The sequence below is a fragment of the Myotis nattereri genome, assembly GCF_964212035.1.
Source record: "Myotis nattereri genome assembly, chromosome: 1".
Classification (NCBI taxonomy): domain Eukaryota; kingdom Metazoa; phylum Chordata; class Mammalia; order Chiroptera; family Vespertilionidae; genus Myotis; species Myotis nattereri.
The window spans coordinates 67696993-67720493 of record NC_138075.1 but is presented as its reverse complement, the minus strand read 5'-3'; the positions used below and the strand labels follow the sequence as shown (position 1 = coordinate 67720493).

The following is a 23501-nucleotide window of genomic DNA, read 5'->3' as shown; positions in this document are numbered from 1 at the left end:
TTGGCTGCCTCCTGCATGCCCCCTTATGAGTATCAAGCTGGTAATCTGGGCATGTGCCCTTGACCGGAAACAAACCCAGGACCCTTTAGTCCACAGGCCAATAATCTATCCACTGAGCCAAACCAGCTAGGGCTACATGTAATTTTAAAAGTCGTCTTCAGTGTTATAAATACTTGGGAGGGTAAAAAGTCTTTATTATGCATAAAGAAAAGCTTGACAGAATTTTCTTGGCAAATGAGGATATGTAGAAACTGAAAGTACATATCTTTAGTGGATGGGGAAATACCTAGGTCCAGTATCTCAAAGTGAAGTAAGTGAGATTTTGTATTTATGAAAGAAAGTCGTAAATATTAAAGCTGAGGGACACTGATTTGGATAACCTATCACTCAAACTGAGTTTTATAGCTGGAGAGATAAAGATTAAAAATATTGGAGGTTAGCCCTAACTGGTTTGGCTCAGTGGATAGAGCGTCAGCCTGCAGACTCAAGGGTCCCAGGTTCCATTCCGGTCAAGGGCATGTACCTTGGTTGTGGGCACATCCCCAGTGGGGAGTGTGCAGGAGGCAGCTGACCGTTGTTTCTCTCTCATCGATGTTTCTAACTCTCTATCCCTCTCCCTTCCTCTCTGTAAAAAATAAATAAAATATATATTGAAAAAAAATAGATTGGAGGTTCATAAAAAACAAACTTTAAACTCTTAAGAAATATGTAAGCTTAGAAGGTGATTTCAGTGGTTCTATGAGAGGAGGTGTTGAGGAAATGGTTTCTCTATGAAGCTTTGAGAAAGTACTAGCAGTAATATAAAATGTACTAGAGGCCTGGTGCACGAATTTGTGCATGGGTGGGATCCGGCGGGCCTGCTCCAATTGGGCCGGCTGGGGGGAGGGGCCACAGATGGTTGGCTGGCCAGCCCCGCCCCCGATCTGGGTGTTGGGGGCTGATGGGGGGTAGAGCCAGCTGGGGATGGCGAGGGGCCTGTCAGGCCCTTGATCAGGCTGGTTGGCTGCCGTAGTGTGTGTCATAGCCACCATCGTTCTGGTCATTCCGCCATTCCAGTTGCTGGGCTTTTATATATATAGATAACGGAATAGATTCTATGAAAATTAGTACTATTTTGTTCAATATTGAATATCTGCCATATCCTAGGTACTGTTTAGGTTGCTAGGAATGCCTCAGTGGGAATTGATAGACAACAATCTCCTCTCTTGGAACTTACATTCTAGCATTTAGACAAAGAATATAATGTCCTCAAAAATATATGTAAGTAGGCAGATGAAAATGACATTTAAGGCTGTAAAATCAAATGATTAAAATGATAGAAACAGGACCACATGATTTACACTGGATTTGACTTCAGCCAAATGAGTCTTGGTCATCAAGTGTAGAAAGCACTGAAGCCTGGAAATGTTTCTTTTCTATACACTAGCCAGGACTACCTTGTACAGCCGATACTCTGTTCTGGTTTTCTGTAGTGTGGTAGACCTGACTCTGTTGGCTAGTGGTTGAATAATTGGGTAGGTCAACATTTGATAGCTCATAGGATCTGGCTATAACTTAGATACTACTGAGAAATAATTTGTTTATACAGTGTATTGCAAAAAGTTAGTTCTATGTATTTTAAAATAAAATTACTTTTAACTCTAAAGGCTTTAGTTGTATATTAATTATTTGAATTCTTCGCTAAGGGATCTCATAAGAGTTATATTATACATAAATTTTATGTTAGAAGTATTTCTGTTAGTGTTCAACAAACAGTCATTATAAGTATACAGTGTTATACCTTTATCCTGATGTTGTTTCTTAATTGATAATTTCAGACTTTTTATCATGCTGAAGGAGATACAGATAAAAATGCTAACAGTGTGTTGATAAAAAGCCTGGGCAGGACCCCATCTAGTTGTAGCAGTTCTCTGGATTCAATCAAGGCTGATGGGACCTCTCTGGACTTCAGCAGTAAGATGATGTTCATGAAAGTTAATTTTAATAGAAGTTATTTATTGACTTGACTAATAAAAACTTTATTTCAATTCAGAGATGTTTGAAATTTGTGTAAGCTTTTGGGGGGATATAAGTAGTTTATAAATAAAATAATGCTTCATATTTAATTCTTAGTTATTTTAATAAATGGAGAAGTGAAATACAACATGGGGTAGAGCGATTTCCTTAAGAGGCTTATAAACTCAGTAGAGAAACATTGAATGAGCTTTAAAACTGTAATATACTTTGCCCTACAAATGACTGTCTTCCCAACAAGATCCTAATGGATAGCTTCAAAAGCATGAACCTAACATACACCTAATTGATAACTAAAAAATTAAGTTTACAGTTTAATTTTGACTTGTTCATCACCTGAATGCCTTACTTTCCAGCATACCGCAATAGTCAGATGGAACCACAGTTTCTCACAGACGCTGTTTGTGAAGAGAGCTTGAAGGAGGTATGTTAAGTATTTCTCATTTCTAATGCAACTAATTTCCTAGTTTTTTTTCTTTTTTAATTTTTAAAAAATTATGAAATGTTCATTTATTTTTAATCCTCACCTGAGGATATTTTTCCCATTGATACTTAGAGACAGTGGAAGGGAGGGAGGAGGGAAAGAGAGAGAAACATCGACTGAGAGAGACACATATTCAATTGGTTGCTTCTCAAACCTGCAACCAAGTTATGTGCCCTTGATGGAATTGAACCTGAGACCCTTTAGTCTGAGGGTTGACACTCTAACCACTAAATATACCAACCAGCTTATTAAATGTTTTAAATATATAGAAGAGGAGTTTTCTTTTCTCTGTTGACCCAACATGGCAGTTAATTATATGAATATGAAGTAGAAATAATGATTAGAAGAACTCAGTTTTGTTATTTTTTCCCAATTCTACTGTTACTGAATAACCTTAAGAAATAAATTTTAGATAAAATCTGTTCATGTACAGCTTACAAATAGCTGGATAGTATTTCCACAAATATATGCAAAATACTTTAAGCTGTTTAGAAACAAATGAGGTGGTTAAAATCAAAATGAGCTCACCTTAAATCAGTGGTTCTCAACCTGTGGGTTGCGACCCCTTTGGGGGTCGAACGACCCTTTCACAGGGGTCACCTAAGACCATCGGAAAACAAATATATAAGTTACATATTGTTTTTGTGATTAATTACTATGCTTTAATTATGTTCAATTTGTAACAATAAAAATACATCCTGCATATCAGATATTTACATTACGATTCATAACAGTAGCAAAATTACAGTTATGAAGTAGCAACGAAAATAATGTTATGGTTGGGGGTCACAACATGAGCAACTGTATTAAAGGGTTGCGGCATTAGGAAGCTTGAGAACCACTGCCTTAAATGGTTATGCAAACTTTTTTTTTCTTCCCTCAGAAACTCAAAGATGGGAGAATAACAATAAAGGAATTCTTTATTCTTCTTCAAGTCCACATTTTGATACAGAAACCCCGACAGAGCACTCTCCCAACCAAAGTAAGTGCAATTTCTTGGCAAAATAGTTGCCTCAGTTAGAATATATTGTACTTATTTACTAAACTGCATCAAAGTAAGCATTTATTCAGCAACAAAAAGAAAATCTAAGGAAGCAAAATTTCCTATAGAAGTTTTCCTGTAATAGATACATTTGTGGTTAGCATAAAAACTGGTATTTTTTATGTCATGGATTTTCATAAGGTGAAATTTTATTTTCTCATTCCTTGCAATCTATTTTGTTTTTGATACTTTTTCCTGAACATATGCTCTTTCCCACCATTAAACAAATCTAAAAATAGCAGTTTTTAATAAACATTTTTCAAAATAAATATGTAAGATCATAGACTATTTGAACAATACAATCAACAAACTAAAAAAGATTAATAGAAAACTGTGTAACTCTTTCATAAGAATTTTTTCCTTTTAGTCTGTTGAACATTTATAAAAATTAGTTATGCCCTTGCAACAAAGACAACATTAACAAACTGAAAAAAATGGAGATTTTATGGACCGTGTCATCTGATCATAATCCAACAAAATTAGTACTAATAAAAGGACTAAACATTCTTTAGGTTCTTAAAAATTAAGAAACACTTCTAAATAATTCTTTTTAAAGAAAATAGATATTTAAATTAATTTTATAGAGGAAGGTAGAGAGAGAGAGAGAGAAACATTAGTGAAGAGAGAGAATCATTGATCAGCTGCCTCCTGTACGCCCCACACTGGGGATTGAGCCTGCAATTTGGGCATGTGCCCTGACTGGGAATCGAACCATGACCTTCTGGTTCATGTGTTGCTGCTCAACCACTGAACCATGCTGGCTGGGCTAGATAATTCTTATATCAAAGAGGCAATCAAAACTATTTAGAAAGCAAAGGGAGGACATTTAATACCAAATCTATGGAACATACAGCAAAAATTAAGCTTAACAGGAAATTAAAAGTCTCATATCTCCTATATAATAAAAACCTAATAGGCAAATCGATCGAATGGTGGAACGACTGGTCGCTGTGACACGCACTGACCACCGTGGGGCAGATGCTCAACGCAGGAGCTTTTCCTTGTGGTTAGTGTGCTCCCACAGGGGGAGTGCCACTCAGCCAAAAGCTGGACTCATGGCTGGTGAGCGCAGCGGTGGTGGCAGGAGCCTCTCCTGCCTCCACTGCAGGTGGGCGGTAAGGAGCAAGGGGCCTCAGACTGCGAGGGGGGATGTCCGACTGCCAGCTTAGGCCCGATCCCCCCAGATATTGGGCCTAAGCTGGCAGTCGGACATCCCCTGAGGGGTCTCGGACTGCAAGAGGGTGCAGGCTGGGCTGAGGTACCCTACCCCCCACCAGTGCACGAATATCGTGCACTGGGCCTCTAGGCTATGTATATACAAGCCTAAGCGACCTTTAAACTGAACAGCCGGTCGACCCATCACTATGACGCTCACTGACCACCAGGGAGCAGATGCTCAACGCAGGAGCTGCACCCCTGGTGGTCAGTACTCTCCCACAGACAACCTTCTGCGGCTGTCCAATCTCCTGTGGTCCCTCCCCTGCCTCTGGCCAACCGGCCTCCAATCAGCCCAGATTGGGCCGGCAGCCAACCTCCTACAGTCCCTCCCCCCACTGGCCAGCAGCTTCCTGCTGTCCCTCCCCATGGCCGTCCAGCATCCTCCTACAGTCCCTCCCCCAAGCTGGCCCTGATTGCCAGCCAGGCCTCAGGACCCCACTCGTGCATGAATTTGTGCACTGGGCCTCTAGTTGTTATAGAAGAGAGTCTAAAAATAAAGGAATTATGTTCATAGCAGCACAATTTACAATAACTAAGATCTGGAAACAGCCCAAATGCCCATCAGTAGATGAGTGGATAAAAAGGCTGTGGTAGCCCTAACCGGTTTGGCTCAGTGGATAGAGCATCAGCCTGCGGACTCAAGGGTCCCAGGTTCGATTCCGGTCAAGGGCATGTGCCTTGGTTGTGGGCACATCCCCATTGGGGAGTGTGCAGAAGGCAGCTGATCGATATTTCTCTCGCATCAATGTTTCTAACTCTCCCTCTCCCTTCCCCTCTGTAAAAAATCAATAAAATATATATTTTTTTAAAAAAGGGCTGTGGTACATTTATACCATGCAATACTATGCAGCAGTAAAAAAGAAGAATCTCTTACCCTTTGAGAGAGCATGGAGGGACCTGGATAGTATCATGCTAAGTGAAATAAATCAGTCAGAGAAAGACAGTTATCACATGATCTTACTCATATGGAATCTAATTAATAAAATAAACTGATGAATGGAGTTCAGAGACATGGAAGCATGGAACAGAGTGTAGAATCTCAGAGGGAAGGCAGGGGAGGGTGGGTGGGTGGGAGGTAATCAACCAAAGACCTTGTATGCATAACCCATGGATGCAGACAGTGGGGTGGTGAGAGCCTGGGATGGGGGGTGAGGGTGGGCTGGAGGGGGTTGATGGGGTAAAAAGGGGCATACATAATGCTTTCAACAATAAAGATTTTAAAAAATAATAAAAATAAAGGAATTATTAATACTTTAAGAAATTAGAAAAATAAAATAATATACAAAAAAAGGCAGGAAGACAATGCAGATAAATGGTAAAGCTAATGTATTTTTAGGTATTGATTTACTTCAAATAATGTATAGCCATTTTATTTTTATTTTTTTCCAGCTTTATTGAGGTATAATTGACAAATAGCACATAGCCATTTTAAAATCACTTAAAATCCCATGTGAGTGGAATATACAGTTCCCTAAACATCTGTGGAAAATGGACTTTGATGTCAGAGACTTGAATTCAAATTCCAACTTACAGCTTTACTGAGTATAAGAATTTTAATAGAGTATTCACATTTTTCTTTGTAGAACTTTTAAAAATAGGCACTCTGAAACTTGAAACAGTTCTTAAACATGATTTGTTCTCAAAATACCAGTTTTAAGGGACTGATGTTTGTTTGTTTTTCAGTTTACTATAAACACACAACCTACTCCAGAAGATCTGATGTTAAGTCAGTATGTTTACCGACCCAAGATACAGATTTATAGAGAAGATTGTGAGGCTCTTCGCCAAAAGATTGAAGAGTATGAAAGTTTTCATTTTTTTGTGTTTGTTGGATGGGTGAACATCTGTGTGGTAAGGTTTTGATGAGAATAACACTATAGAAAAAAGTTGATGGCATTATCGGTGGTATAGTACAGTATGTTTATAGAAAGAGCTTTGGCTTTCAGATTGAAGCTTAATCCTGTCTATGACACTAACTATGTAACATTATGTAAGTCAGGGGTTCTCAAACTACAGCCCGCGGGCCACATGCAAATACAAATACTGTATTTGTTCCCGTTTTGTTTTTTTACTTCAAAATAAGATATGTGCAGTGTGCATCGGAATTTGTTCATAGTTTTTTTTTAAACTATAGTCCGGCCCTCCAACAGTCTGAGGGACAGTGAACTGGCCCCCTGTTTAAAAAGTTTGAGGTCCCCTGATGTAAGTCATTTAACCTTTATTTCCACATCTATAAACTGGGAATAATAATACCTACTCAGCAGGTAGATATGAACAGTAGAAAATATTGTATATATAATGTTTTCATGCCATTTTTAGCAAAAAGTGTGTCCTCAGTGAATAATAATTAATAAATTATGATATCATAAATTGATTGCAAAGGAACTTCTTCAAAAGAGAGATGTCTCTTTATAGACTTATATCTATATAGTGCTTAAAATCAGGAATGTCTTAGGGTTTATAATTTTATCACATTTGCCTTTGATATGCATGTATAAAAGAACATCCTTTCCTCAGACTGTAGTTTAGTTCTTTGGTATATATAGATGCTGCAGACTAGTTTACAAATTTGATACAGTGTACCTAGATTCCCAAAGATAGGGCAGGACTTGCAACCCAAAATAATGTTTATATCATACTTATGTAGAACTAGCCAACTAAATTTGAACCAGTCTAACAAACAGAAAAGTATGTAGTTTTAAAAATAGAGACTTTAGCCCTAACCGGTTTGGCTCAGTGGATAGAGCGTCGGCCTGCGGACTGAAGGATCCCAGGTTCGATTCTGGTCAAGGCCATGTACCTTGGTTGTGGGCACATCCCCAGTAGGGGGTGTGCAGAAGGCAGCTGATCGATATTTCTCTCGCATCAATGTTTCTAACTCTCTATGCCTCTCCCTTCCTCTCTGTAAAAAATCAATAAAATATATATATTTTTTAAAAATAGAGACTTTAGATGCTGTTAAATTATTATACTGCAGATTTGCCTGATTATGGCTTGTTTATTTAATAAATGTACATATTGAGCACCTACTATATGTTAAGTCTAGGTACTATTTTAGGTACTGGGGTTCTTCACTAAACAAGACAGACAAGTTTCTTCATGTTGTTTAAATGAGTTGGGCATCTGATAATTTGTTTGGGAATGTTTTATTTTGAATGAAATACAATGAATAGTCTGTTTAGATGTGGTCTACTCTTTGATTTTGCACTTCTATGCCTGTATATAATATCTTTGAACCCTGGTAGAGATTTATTTCTTGTGCTTATTAACAAAAGATTAATAATATATATCTTTGCTACTTTTATACATGCTATTCTGTAAAGGTGAGATAGGACTTTGAACTGAATTGAGAACTTTTATTTAAAATAACTAGAGGCCCGGTGCATGAAATTCATGCACAGGTAGGGGCCCTAGGCCTGGCCGGCGATCAGAACCCATCTGTGGGGCGACCAGCAGGTTAATTGGGGGCCCCCGCTGGCACCCACCTTGGCTGGCCTGGGACCTGCAAGCTGGGGGCAGCTCCTGCATTGAGCGTCTGTCCCCTGGTGGTCAGTGCGCATTATAGCAACCGGTCATTCCACCGGTCATTCTGCTGTTCGGTCGACCTGCATATTAGACTTTTATTATATAGGCTAGTTACAGCTCTGGCGGGTGTCTCTCAGTGGTTAGAGCGTTGGCCTGTGCACCAAAGGGTCTTGGGTTCAATTCCCGGTCAAGGGCACACACCTGGGATGCGGGTTTGCTCCCCAACCCTGGTCGAGGCACATGCAGGAGGCAGCTAGTTCACGTGTCTCTCTTGCATCAGTGTTTCTCTCTCCCTCCCTCTTTCCTTTTCTCTCTCCCTTCCACTGTGTCTGAAGAATGGAAAAAATATCCTCAAGTGAGAATTAACAAAAAAAGTAAATAACATCACAATTATGCATTGACAGGTCTTAAAGATTCTTTATTAGCATCATGTTTTCATATTGGAAAAAGCTGATGCTGATAACATTAGGCTGAGAATTCTATTTGTGAGAATTTTTGTTTTGTTTTTAAATATGATTTTTTTTATTTTAGAGAGGAAGGGAGAGGGAGAGAGAGAATCATTGATTGGCTGCCTCTTGCACTGCCTACACTGGGGATCGAGCCTGCAACCTGGGCATGTGCCCTTACCAGGAATGGACGCTCAACCACTGAGCCATGCCAGCCAGGCAAGAAGCTTTTTTGATTCATAATCTTGAACTGTTCTACAAGTGTTGAAAAATAATAAGGCTGGTCACTGTTCTTTAGTGAATTCCCCTCTTTTAATGTAGAAAAAGAACTAAGAAGATCTACTATGCCTGTAAATCTGAGTTGATTCATTGAAGCCGACTTCTGAACTCTATGCTAATTAACTTTTCTGTATTTTAGATTAAAGCTTTCTGTATTGAACCAAGATAAACTGTTGACTGATGTAAACAGGAACCTATGGGGGAAAATGAGACATTGCTCTGATGAGGAGGTATGTTTGTGTGTCATTTTCTGAATGGGAATTAGTAGAGACATTTTGAACAATTCTTATTATGAAATAGACAATTATTACTTGGTAATTAGTAATGAGTTCTTTAACTTACTTCTCAGGTATATGTTACCAAGGATTAATTTAAGTATACATGAGTAATTGTTAATACATAATTCTTTCAAACCTGAAATTATCAATTTAATATATGAAATATAATTGAAGTTTATTTAGTTTGCCTTTCACTTAGATTTACATGAGGAAAGATTTAATTTATCAAATAATAAGTTACTCATTTCATATGTGCCCTGATATATTAAAAGAGTTTTATTAAGAGCCTGTCATTTTTAAATTTGTAATATAAATAAAGTGAATTAAAAGCAGGAATCAAAACTAAAATTTTTGGTTGTGCTTGTAAACTATTAAATGGAATTAAATTTGCAAATGAGAAATGCCCTGTCTTAGGAATCAGAGTCTAGAATGGGCAAAGCTTAGTGTGTATCATCTGAACCAGCCTTCTCAGATCATTTGCTTTTTCAACTCATTTGTTTTAGTACATTGTAGCCTTTGACTTTTCCTTACAGCTGAAGGCCTTTGGAATTTACCTGAACAAAATAAAATCACATTTTACCAAGATGACTAAAATCTTCACTCACCAAGGAAAAGTGACTCTCTATAGCAAACTGGTACAGTCAGCTCAGGTAATTTGACACAGTTAATAACATAGAAAGAAAGATCTATTAACATGTTAAGTGCCCAAACTCTTTTGTCTTCTGGATGGAAAGTATAGTGTCAGGGCGCTTAATGTGTTAAAATTACTTTATGGTAATTTTACTAATATGGGCCTATTTCTTATCTCAAATTTGTTATCCATTATACATATCGAAATAAAACAATATAGGATTCTGATCTTTCATTGCTAAGGACTATACTTTAGTATTATTTTCCATATAGTTCATACCTAGCTGTGTACGTTTGTGTATGTGTTTAAAGAAGCATGTCCCAAAATGATTGTTCCTTAAGAAAGGTTCCCTATTCATAAACTTTCTATTAACAAATCTGGGAAATGTAACATGTAATATTCCCTTTAGAGAAATTATAATAGATACCATATTAATGTCTTTCTTTAAAAGTCTAAAAAGAAAAAAAATACCATAATTCTATTGGGCCAGTGTTTCCCATATTCATTTGACCATAGAACATTTTTTAATGAACTCTTTTTTTTTTTTTTTAAGTAAAATTTAAGTCTAGACTGGCAACTTTGACCTTCATTTTAAGATCTGCCTTGTTTATAATTTAGACATAGCAGTTATATCAGCTGTTTGAAACATGATAATGTTATAATGTTTTGTTTGGAACTTTAACTTGACAGTCTATAATATTGTGTGTTTAGAATGAGAGGGAGAAACTTCAGTTAAAAATAGATGAGATGGACAACATACTTAAGAAGATTGCTAACTGTCTCACTCAGGTGAAAATAGGTAAAGTATTTGGAAATTTTTTCAAAAGAAAATTTAATTTTGTCTAAATGCTTCCTTTCGTACAGATTGCTGGTATCACTATGCTGAAGCCTTGTATCAGTAGCTTGAGATATTAAATTAGATAAAATTAAAGCTCCTTTACTATACTCCTTCATAACACTATCAACAAGAGATGCCCCAAATTGGAAAGCTCTTCATAACCTAGACCAGTGGTTCTCAACCTTCCTAAAGCCGCGACCCTTTAATACAGTTCCTCATGTTGTGGTGACCCCCAACCATAACATTATTTTCGTTGCTACTTCATAACTGTAATTTTGCTACTGTTATGAATCGTAATGTAAATATCTGATATGCAGGATGTATTTTTATTGTTACAAATTGAACATAATTAAAGCATAGTAATTAATCACAAAAACAATATGTAATTATATATGTGTTTTCTGATGGTCTTAGGTGACCCCTGTAAAAGGGTCATTTGACCCCCAAAGGGGTCGCGACCCATAGGTTGAGAACCGCTGACCTAGACCATAATTTGTTTTTTTGTGTGTGGTTTCTTTTTGGGTTTTTTGGGGGTTTTTTGGATGTGGGTATCCAATTGGTCATTGGTTTTGTTTTTCTTTCTTTTTTTTAAGATGCCAATTTTTAAAAAAATATATATTTTATTGATTTCAGAGAGGAAAAAAAGGGAGAGAGAGATAGAAACATAAATGATGAGAAAGAATCATTGATTGGCTGTCTCCTGTACGCCCCTACTGGGGATCTAGCCCACAACCGGGCATGTGCCCTTGACCGGAATCAAACCTGGGACCTTTCAGTCCACAGGCTGATGCTCTATCTACTGGGACAAACTGGCTAGGACTGTAATCTGTTTTTAATAGATGAACTTATCTCCATTTTAAAAATGAGCCTTTTGCTCTGGCTGGTGTAGCTCGATGGCTGAACAATGACCTATGAGCAAACGGGAACATTGTCTGAGGTAAAGCTGGAGATGTCACTAAGGGCCAGGCCAGAGAGGTCCTCTTAAGGAATTTTGACTTTTTTAAAGAATAGTGAACAGGCATTTGAAGGGTGTTAAGCACTGGCTGAAGTGTAGAGTTGGGATTTGAATAAATCAAGAGTAAATGTACTAGTAAGACTGGTATAGTTAAGAAAGGACAGTACCCTGGCAGGGTAGCTCAGTTGGTTAAGAGCATCGTCTCGATACACCGAGGTTTCAGGTTTGATCCCCAATCGGGGCACATACAAGAATCAACCAATGAATGCATAAACAAGTGGCATAATAAATTGATATTTTTCTCTCTCTCAAATCAAATTTTTAAAAAACAAAGTATGGTAGCTTATATTAAGGAAAGCTGGTGATGGTGGAGGAAAAAAAGATTCAACAAAATAATTTTTTGAGGTAAGAATCTAGACTTGGTTTGGATTGGGAGGAGAGAACGGAATTTTAAGGATGACTCCAAGGTGTGTTTGTGGGTTTTTTTCCTTCGTTATTGACACTATTACTGGATGACTCCAAGGTTTGAGAAACAAATTAAATAAAAAATTTTAAATGTGTGTGCATGCAGTATCTGTTCTTGCTTAGTCCACAGGGTTATTGTTAGAGTTGCCTAACAATAATTTTGATTATGCAAATTTATATAAACAATTTCCAATTCAGAATGGTCCTTGAAAAGCTGCTACTGGCGATCATTGCTATCTGGCTCAAAGTTCAGTTGTCTGCTACTAGAAGCAAGTTTTTGTATGAAATTATGTCTCAGTGCTTTATTGGCAAGGAAAGGTGGGGGAAAGATGAGTGTTTGTCAGATATGCTTAAATCATTTTAGGAGCATTTATCTTTTCATGTCCAGTTTTTAAATTATTTTTGACTGGGTTATTCTAATGCACATTGTCTACTTTAGAAAGTAAGAATTTAGAGAATGAAGAGAAAGACAATCCTGTGGAAGAATGGGATTCTGAAATGAGAGCTGCAGAGAAAGGTAACTGAATTAATCAAAAAGATAAATGGGGGAACACACCCTTTTGTTCTGTGATTATTTAGGTGACATTAATTGAGCTTGAATTTTCAATAAATGGATGATTTTTGTAGCAACATTTTAGTGTGTCTACTCTGATAGATTTGTTTTTATTTTTCTTTTCAAAGAACTGGAACAGCTGAAAACAGAAGAAGAAAAGCTTCAAAGGTCAGCCTTCTTGAGTGTTAAAAAATATGCGAAACTTCATTAGGGTAAATGACTTTCTACCCTGATAAGATTGGGAACATGATTATTGACTAAGGCTGACTCGGGGCTTTGACCTTCACCCCGGGGTTGTCAATATTTTCTAAGCACTATTGTTGACAGGGCATTACTTCAAGGCAGTATTTCTCAAATTTGAATAATAACAGGTTTTTTGTGGTTTTTTTAATCCTCATCCAAGGATATTTTTTTTTAAAATATATTTAATTGATTTTTTACAGAGAGGAAGGGGGAGAGATAGAAAGTTAGAAACATCGATGAGAGAGAAACATCGATCAGCCGCCTCCTGCACATCTCCCACTGGGGATGTGCCCGCAACCCAGGTACACGCCCTTGACCGGAATCGAACCTAGGACCCTTCAGTCCGTAGGCCGACGCTCTATCCACTGAGCCAAACCGGTTTTGGCCCGAGGATATTTTTTCATTGATTTTTAGAGAGACAGGAAGGTGGGAGGTGGGGGAGAGACATTGATATGAGAGAAAAACATTGATTGCTTGCCTCCCACATGAGCCCCGACTGGGGCCAGGGATTGAACCCGAAATCCAGGTATGTGCCCTGACTGGCAATTGAACCCAAGACCTTTTGGTGTATGGGACGACACTCCTACCAACTGAGCTACACTGGCCAGGGCTCAGGATCCTTTTAAAGGAAATAAACCTAGCATTAAACTATTTTTATAGTATACTTAAGTAAGTATTACTAAGTATAAAAAGAGGTGTATATTTCTTATACTCATGAATTTTATTTAACTAAAAGACTTAAGATCAAATATAAATAATGACAAAACCAGTAAAATTATAGTTGATAACATTAATTTGACAGGTGATATTGTTTGGGTGAAATTAAATTGATGCTAACAAAATGACTAATAAAGCATCAGTTCTATTTAGATCTAATAAACTAAATTAAACCAAATGAAGGCACTGAAATTATGGTATGTCTCAGTTTTAAGGTAAGCAATCTCATAATCTGCATTATGCTTATATTTTATTATAAAAATGAAAATATAAATTTTAATAATCTCAAAGAACATGAGAAACCCTAAGGGTATCTTTATGGATTCTAATTTGAGAGCCATTGATTTAGGCCTTTCCTAAATAGACCTATGTTTCTAGATTAATGCTCTTTCTAAAAACCCATTTGAGAATGCAAAAATGGATGCCATTCACCTCTTTGGGGAGCCATCTAGCATGTAACTTCTTGTCATAAACCTTTTATTTTAATAGAGTATGAATTCTCTAACAATGGACTTACCTTTCTGTGAATACTTTTTTTGCAGAAATCTCTCAGAACTAGAGGTACAGAAAGAGCAGACCCTTGCTCAAATAGACTTCATGCAAAAACAAACAAATACAACTGAAGAGCTGCTGGATCAGTTGAGGTAAGGAAAAACTAGTGGCATTAGTTTGCATTTTATCCTGTGCCTTTGTGGTTGTCTAAACCTACTAGATAAAGCATTTGACATGTTTTTATTTTTTTTTATTTTTATTTTTTTTATTTTATTTTATTGCTTAAAGTATTACAAAGGGTATTACATATGTGTCCATTTTTCCCCCCCGCTCTAGACAGTCCCCTAGCCTCCCCTATCCCCCAGTGACATGTTTTTGTAGTATGTATCACTGTTTTTAACCAATGTAGCCTCAAAAACAGTTAATGTACTCGATACTAAGTTGAAAGTATACAAGGTGAGAAAAAAAAAGAGCGACATCTATAATATTTTCAATAATAAAAATAGGTGGGTACCTTTCTCAGTTCTGGTGCTCTTTGCTAGGTGGCCCTGCTTTGGGATTAGACTCCAGAATTCTCAATGGCAAACCTCCCAGCTGAGATATTTCTCCAGAACTTTAATTGCTGTTTGTGGGAGCCCGGCCAGCCCTTTTGCGCCTCCACCCCTCCTACCAGTCTCTATGTGGTCTTCACTTTCCATCCTCAGTTACCAGGGTTCTCTCCAGCGAGTCTTCAATTATTCTTCAGGAAGTTTTTCTGTATTTTAGTTACAATTTCAATTTGGTTCTGGGAGCATGTTGGTGCAGCATCCACTTACTCTACTGCCATTTTTAATCTCAGCAATAAAGATAAAATTAAAAAAACAAAACAAAGAAAGAACATATACAATATGAGAGAGCTGTGGAATTAAAATTTTAAAATATTGCTTATTTCTTTCAAAAGCATCTTTGTACATTCACAATATTTGAATTAAAATGTTGTCTCCTGCCCTGCCGGCGTGGCTCAGTGGGGTTGAGCATCAACCTATGAACCAGGAAGTCATGGTTCAATTCCTGGTCAGGGCACATACCTGGGTTGTGTGCTCAGTCCCCAGTAGGGGGGTGTGCAGGAGGTAGGCAATCAATGATTCTCTCTCACCATTGATGTTTCTCTCTCTCTCTACCTCTCCTTCTCTGAAATCAATAAAAACATATATTTTTAAAATGTTGTCTTCTGCCCTGGCTGGTATGGCTCAGTTGGTTGAGCCTCATCCCATGCACCAAATTCCCAGTCAGAGCACATACCTGGGTTGCAATCAGGGCACATTCCAGAGTTGCGGGCTTGATCCCCTGTAGGAGGAATGCAGGAAGCAGCCATTCGATGTTTGTTTCTCTTTCTCTCTCTCTCTCCCCTGTCCCTTCCTATCTCTCTAAAAACAATAAAAACATATACTTTAAATATATATATATATATATATATATATATATATATATATATATACACACACACACACACACACTAGAGGCCTGGTGCACAAAATTTTGTGCACTCGAGGCGGGGGTCCCTCAGCCCGGCCTGTGCCCTCTCGCAGTCTGGGACCCCTCAGGCAGCCCGGCAGCCCTCAGGGGATGGCCACTTGCCATCAGGGAGCAGGCCTAAGCTGCAGTCAGACATCCTTAGTGCTGCTGAGGAGGCGGGAGAGGCTCCTACCACCACCACTGTACTGGCAGCCATCAGCCTGGCTTGTGGCTGAGCAGAGCTCCCCCTGTGGGAGCGCACTGACCACCAAGGGGATGCTCCTGCGTTGAGTGTCTGCCCCCTGGTGGTCAGTGTGTGTCATAGTGACCAGTCTTTCTGCTGTTAGGGTCAGTTTGCATATTACCCTTTTATTATATAGGATATTGATTTCAGAGAGGAAGAGAGAAACATCAATGATGAGAGAGAATCATTGATTGGCTGCCTCCTGCATGCCCCACACTGGGGGTAGAGCCTGCAACTTGAGCATATGCCCTGACTAAGATTTGAACTGTGACCTTCTGGTTCATATGTTGACACTCAGCTACTAAGCCATGCTGGCCAGGCAATAAAAACATATTTAATAAATAAGTTGTCTCCCAATCCAGTCAAAAACTAGCAGCTGCTGCTGGTACTTTTCGGGTAGTATCTGAAGTTAACTCTCTTCTTTTATCTCAAAAACAAATTTTTTTGACTTGTTTATCTCTCCAGCTTGTCTGAATGGGATGTCATTGAGTGGAGTGATGATCAAGCTGTATTCACCTTTCTTTATGACACAGTAGAACTCACCATCACTTTTGGAGAGCCAGTAGGTGAGTAGCAAAAGTAAGATAATTCTGCAGAAAACTTTATGGCTAAACTCAAATCTTTATTTTAATATAATAACTATTAACATTAAAGCACTACTGAAACTCTTAGAAGAGGTGGTCACCTCAATTAGTGAGAATAGAATTTTATTTTTATTTTATTAGATAAAGAGTAAAATAAAAATTCAGCCTGGCTGGTGTGGCTCAGTGGTTGAGCATCGGACCATGAACCAGGTCAACGTTCGGATTCCCAGTCAGGGCACATGCCTGGGTTGTGGGCTCGCTCCCTAGTAGCGGGTGGGCAGGAGGCAGCCTCTCTCATCAATGTTTTCCTCTCTATATCCACCTCCCTTCTTCTCTGAAATCAGTAAAAATATATATATTCTAAAAATTCAGCTAATGAAAGTGCCCTTTGTACAGTACAAATTTTGCCTACCCAAATATTGATCAATATGCTATTCAAATCTATTTACTGTGAGTTCCTTTCTTCTGTGTCTTTTGTGATAGAGAATTTATTCTAATAGCTGGTGACTCTTGACTATATTTTTGTACTTCAGTTGATCTAAAACTTAATTGGAAGTCCCGTATATATTGGTGGGCTCATCAGAGTAGGTAGACATCACTATATGGTGACCGGAGAGAGTACTAGCTGTTTTGTTGGATTTGTCTGTTAGTATCTTTAGGTCTTTTCTCTTGAAACAGTTAATTTCATCATAGCCAACCATGGGTAAACATGGCCAAATTGGAATTAAGGATCTTTATATTCTTCCAGCCTCTAAACATGTCTCTCTTGAAAAGTTCCCTTTCTCAGTGAATAGCATCAACTTCCATTCAGGTACAAAATTAAAACTTAGGAATCACTCTATATCTCTTTCTCCCTTACCAGGTATATTTAAATCATTAATAAGACTGATTTTAACTTAATATTAATCCACTTTTTTTGCCTCTTCTGTCCATCGTCATCTCTAACCTAGATGGTCTTTCTGGATCTTCCCTTTTTCCTCTCCAATTCATTCTCCTTCTGTAGCTATAATGATTGTTGGAAATCTGATCATGCACCTACTGCTCTTAGACTAATGACCAAAATATTTAATATAACCTGTAAAGCTCTTTTTTCCTCCTTTTCCTGCCTCTTCTTACATTGTTATATTTATGTCAGGCACAATGAATTTCTTTTATTTCCTTAAAACAGGGGTGGGGAAACTTTTTTCTGCCAAGGGTCATTTGGATATTTATAACATCATTCACCATACACAATTATCAACTTAAAAATTAGCCTGCTCATATTTGGTCAAACATTTAATTAACTCGCCCCTAATGCCTGGCAGGGTCAGACCAAATGATTTCACAGGCCTTATATGGCCCATGGGCCGGATGTTCCCCACCCCTGCTTTGACAGATCATGGTTTTTTATTCTCAGTCATATTCTATTTTACTTCAGCACCTACATACTGATGTTTTTTATTCCTGGGAGCTCTTTCCCTGTCTTAGTCCATTTGGGCCGCTATAATAAAAATACCATAAACTGAGAAGCTTTTAGGCAACAGATGTTTATCACAGTTCTGGAAGCTGGAAATCTGAGATTAGGAAGCCAACATGGCCAGGTGAGGGCCCTATTCCAGGTTGCATGCTTCTGATTGTATCCTCACATGACAAAAGGCCAGCCTAGCTCTCTAGGATCTCTTTTATAAGAGGTCTCTACCCATATGACCTATGCATCTCCCAAAGGTCCCACTTCCTTATACCATCACATTGGACATTAGGATTTCAACATACGAATTTGGAGGAAACACAAATGTTTAGATAGCACCCCCTCTTCACTACATAAGTTTCTAATAATTCTTATAAGCACAGCTTAATTATCACTTTCTCAGGAAAGTTTTATCTATTCTACCTATTCCCTCTGCTACTTGCCCTCCTGTTACATGTTCTCATTGCTTCCTGCAGTTTTCCTTGATAATTTTTATTACAGTTTGTAGTTCTTGGTGTGTTTATTACTGCAGTTATCTGTGTGTTCCCCTGAATTGTAAGCTTCCTAAGAGTATAGATTGATTGTGTCTATTTGCCTCATGATTGTATCCAAAGTAAAAAGAATCAGAATTTGAGAGATGGGAGATAACTCTAGAATCTGGCGAAGCAAACAACTATTCTGGTTACCTAAAACTCATTACCGTAATACTAAAAACATAAATGATTTTTACTGTATTTGGGCAAAGATAGTAGGTGTGGGAGGTCACAACCTCTTTATATGGTTCCTGAAAATAATATCTTTGCACACCAGTTAAGGAGCAAAGGAGGAGGCCTTAATATATTATAAATATATTACACCTTAAGTTTCTTTCTTTTTAAAAAAATATATTTTATTGATTTTTCACAGAGAGGAAGGAAGAGGGACAGAGAGTTAGAAACATCAATGAGAGAGAAACATCGATCAGCTGCCTCCTGCACACCCCCTACTGGGGATGTGCTCGCAACCAAGGTACATGTCCTTGACTGGCATCGAACCTGGGACCCTTGAGTCCGCAGACCGACACTCTATCCACTGAGCCAAACCAGTTACGGCTTAAGTTTCTTTCACAGGCCTGCCAATCAGTATAGTTCAGCAGTCCAGGGGAGCCTTTACCATATAGAGGGAATTATATGATTCAAGTATATACCTTCAACTGCCTATGAAAATGTCCTGCTACCCAGAAAGAGTAGGACTCTAAAGTACTTGAGTTGTATATAGTTTACAATCAGATAATGAAAAGAAATACTGTCCTTATTCTGATTCTCCGTAGTTGGCCTCCCTTTCCTGAACAAGGCTAATAGGAGGATCGTTGGCCTGAATTTTCAGTCTCTGTTAGATGGTAAGTTCAAAGCATTTTGCCATTAAAAACGTGTTGGAAATTTACAGGTGTGAATCGCTCCTTGAGAATTCTCCCATACTAAGTTAAATATAAACACTAAGAATAATAATTTGTCTTTAGAAATGTGTAGTAGAAATAGACTGCTAGGATAATGTTCCAAATATTGGGTAGGTTTTAAAAGAAATTATTTTTTATTATTATGACTAAGCCTTGAACAGTGATTAATAATAGCTAATTCCGTAATCTAAAAATTACCATTGTGAGTATTTGTTCTCTATTAGGCATGTGTATTACTTACATCAACACTATGAGGAAGGTATTATTCCCCTTTTTACAAATTAGGGACCTACAGCTCAAAAGAAATGTGTTGTGCTTAGGATCATTCAGGTAGTAAGGAAAGACAGGATTTAAACACAGGTTTATGTTACATATAAGCCTATGCTCTTAACCAAGTTTTATTCTGTATGTGATAAAAATTTATATTTTTATAAGACTGTCTTATGTAAATTATATATTCTGATTTATGTCTTTGAAAATAAAGATACTTAGACACCTAGTAGTTTGAAGGTATTTTTAGTTTGTATAATATTTCTAGTTTATATATTTTCTTTTTTCTAGCTTATATATTTATATAAAATATTTGAATAATTAATACCCTGTTTTTGGTTTATTTTCTTCCTTCCTCAGAGGATAAAGCTCCTCCTTCCTCCCTTTTAGTTCATAAGCTTATTTTTCAGTATATTGAGGAACAGGAATCCTGGAAGAAGAAATGTACAACACAGCATCAGGTATCCAAGGTAAATTCTAATTGAAGTATATAAAGGCAAATTATGTTATCTGTCCCAAAAAGCAAAACTAAAATTTTATTTGTGTAATAGTGTATCATGAAATGATAAATATATTAAATCACTTAACTTTGGGGGATTCTTTATTAAAGAGCCACTAAACACTGAAATGTTTTTATAATTTTTTTTTCTTTTGTTTTTCCTAGATGCTTCAAGAAATCTCACTGGTAGTAAGCCATTGCAGACTCCTTGGAGAGGAAATTGAGTTTTTAAAGAGATGGGGACCAAATTATAACCTAATGAATATAGATGTAAATAATACTGAGTAAGTATAGTTCTCTAGGGCTGCCATACAAGTGTACTACAAACTGGGTAGCTTAAACAACAGAAATTTATTATCTCACAGTTCTGGAGGCTGGAAGTCTGAGAGCGAGGGGTCAGCATGGTTGGTTCCTTTTGAGGGCTGTGAAAGAGAATCTGTTTTATGCCTCTCTCCTAACTTCTGGTGATTTGCTGGCAATATTTGGCATTCCTTGGCTTGTAAATATGTAACCTCACCATCTGTGTTCATCTTCACATGATGTTCTTCCTGTGTGTACGTTTGTGTTCAAATGTCCTCTGTTTATAAGGACACCAGTAATTTTGGATTAGGAACTCTCCATACTTCAGTAGACCTCATCTTAACTGCAATGACCTTATTTCTAAATAAGGCCATATGCTGAGGTGCACTGGGGTTAAGGCTTCAACATATGAATTGGGGGGAGGGCACAGTTCAATCATAAAAGTAAATAGTAGAAAACTTTTAAAAATATTTTGAGTTTCATAACTAGTAATGAAAAGCCAATCATAATAATATTTTGTTCCAGATGTTATACCTTCTGTCTATCTGATAAGGACAAAAAATAATGTACACCTGCCCTGCCAGTGTGGCTCACTTGGTTAAGCATCGTCCCATGTACCTAGAGGTCACCTGTTCGATTCCTGGTCAAGGCACATGCCCAGGTTGTGATCTTGATCCCCAGTAGGGTGGCATGCAGGAGGTAGCTGCTCTCATATTGATGTTTCTTTCTCCCTCTCCCTTCCTCTCTCTCAAGATCTATAAAAACATATTTTTAAAAAAGGAAAAATAATGTACACCTAAGTTTCACATGCCATTGTAAAAGGAAAGTATATTTGTGTTTTATTCTGGTTTTGTTTTGTATTTTAATTGAGGATTTTGTCTTTTACAGATTGAGGCTTTTATTCTCCAGCTCTGCAGCATTTGCAAAGTTTGAGATAATGTTGTCTCTCTCAGCACATTATCCATCTGTCCTATTACCTTTCTCCATTAAAAATCACCTTGGAAACATCAGGTGAGTGAAGGGCCAGCAGGTTAGCACTTCCAATTACTGTTTTACCTCTGTTATATTATTTGAAAGATCCTTCAAAGTGGTCAGCAAATGACAGACCATAATGAGAGTCAAATGTTACTTATCTCTGACTTCATTTTGAGGAATTTGTTCTTTTAAGATCAGTGACATTCACTGTTATGTCCAGAGGCTGCTGGAGACCACTGGTCTGTTTTTTCATACTGGATCCACTTTTTTAATCCTCTTACTTAAAATAGGAATTAAGGAAAAAATCCTGCATACGGGTAGCCCAGGTCATATATGAACACCTTTTATGCTCTTAAAACAGAATAATCATTTAAAAAGCTGTGCAGTCATAATGCTTTTCTCAATTAGCCTATAGAACAAGACCTAAGAATATTTAATTCCTACTATATATTGTGTGACTTTTTAGACACACCGCTGACAGATTGTAAAATGGCAGAATTTAGAATGTGCGCACCTAAAATCCATCAGTAAATACCAACAGTCCAACAGTTTAGATTTTTATAGCCTGAGAAAGCAGCTAGGCCAAGCTAACTCATAATTGCATGTAAAATTGGTTCTTAGGCTTTGTTTTCAGACTCTCATTTCAAACTGAATAGTTTAATTACTTCCAGAAATGCCTATTTGTGCTTCCTGGGAGACTCAGAGACTATACAAAACAAAACAAAACACGAGTTCCACTGAAATGGAGATAAGTGTAAGTTTCCAGAAAAATTAATTAACCTTTTGTTCTTTCCAGCCATGATGAAATTTCTGCCCTTCTATCTAAAGTGCCACTGGAGGACAACTACCTAAAGAATCTAGTCAAGCAAATTTACCAAGATCTGCTTCGGGACTGCAATTTCCACCAGTAGACCCTTGGGCCACAGCTGTAACAACCAAGCACAGTACACTTAATAATGATTTATGTTGGAGTCTCCATTGCTGTTTAATCTTCATCTTCAGGTCCTAGAAAGAAGCCTAGTAAATTCCTTCTGATGATTTTCTAGTTAATTGGTAGGGTTAATTTTTAAAGCTCTACAGTCAGGAATAATGAAAGGCTTCAAATAGACTGCTATCAACTTGCTTATTTTTCTACTAAAAGTTTAAGTGGTAGAAAGTATAATTTTGTAGGGAAAGATCATTGATTTTGGCCCAGTATATATATATGTAAATATATTAATATTGATTTTGTGTTTGTGATGTAGTAAGGAGATATATAGAAATACCCAGTGATGTTTAGAGAGATACCATAAGGCAGTTTCTATCTTTCTGAAGGTTGCCTTATAGCGATATTCTCAACTCCTTTTATTAAATAATTACACTTTAAATAATATAACACCCAAAACAGCAGTTTTGTCAAATTCTGGCAGTAGTAATGAATTTAGTATAAGTATTGGTTTTTGAAGCTATACCTTTCTTAATATGAAAAAATAAAAATATCCATTTAAATTGATTGCGCATTATCTGTGATATAAACAAATAGAAAAGACTCTTACCCAAACATTAGTCAAATCCTAATCATGACCATTTTTGTTTATATTTAATTCTAACCTAAAATATATTAACATTTTTAAACTAATTCATCTTAAAATTTTACTTTAACCTAATTTGAAGATTAGGTTAAAGTCCTGTGTTTCTCTCTTGGTTTGCTTTGAACTTCTGAGTTATTAGTCAAAAGATTACATGGTCTTTTAAGCTTTAAAAGTCAACACAACTCATTTGCCATACAAACCAAGATGTAGATGTTCCCTATTTCCATGACCTCCTTGAAAAACTTTTAAATTTATCAATATGCTCTGTTTCCCAGGTAACTTAAATTACTTTTCTTACTGGAGTTGTTTTATTTCTTTTCTGTAAGCCTAAAAGTAGAAGTTTTATGCATTTTGGTAACCTGGAATTATCAGTTCCAAAATGATTTGGCTTGTAATGATGATTTCTGCTTTCTTGTGTCTGGAGTACATAATTGTAATATTTACTTATTGATTTTTATTTTTATTTTCAAAATATTGCCTATTTTTAAAATTTTTGGAAGTTT

At 37.2% G+C, this 23501-nt stretch overlaps 1 protein-coding gene across 1 annotated transcript in view; it reads left to right on the top strand.

Annotated features, from left to right (window-relative positions):
- Window positions 1-22918, top strand: part of KNL1 (kinetochore scaffold 1) — a 68080-nt gene extending 45162 nt beyond the window's left edge. Inside the window, exons 11-26 of the mRNA XM_081112959.1 lie at window positions 1818-1953; window positions 2370-2437; window positions 3381-3479; window positions 6441-6556; window positions 9147-9237; window positions 9819-9935; window positions 10628-10715; window positions 12614-12691; window positions 12856-12895; window positions 14230-14331; window positions 16383-16483; window positions 19258-19326; window positions 20014-20123; window positions 20318-20436; window positions 21341-21463; window positions 22224-22918. Of these exons, the coding sequence (XP_080969085.1) occupies window positions 1818-1953; window positions 2370-2437; window positions 3381-3479; window positions 6441-6556; window positions 9147-9237; window positions 9819-9935; window positions 10628-10715; window positions 12614-12691; window positions 12856-12895; window positions 14230-14331; window positions 16383-16483; window positions 19258-19326; window positions 20014-20123; window positions 20318-20436; window positions 21341-21463; window positions 22224-22338 (1572 nt within the window). The 3' untranslated portion in view covers window positions 22339-22918. The remainder of the gene's footprint in view (window positions 1-1817; window positions 1954-2369; window positions 2438-3380; window positions 3480-6440; window positions 6557-9146; window positions 9238-9818; window positions 9936-10627; window positions 10716-12613; window positions 12692-12855; window positions 12896-14229; window positions 14332-16382; window positions 16484-19257; window positions 19327-20013; window positions 20124-20317; window positions 20437-21340; window positions 21464-22223) is intronic.
- Window positions 22919-23501: the final 583 nt, after the last annotated feature.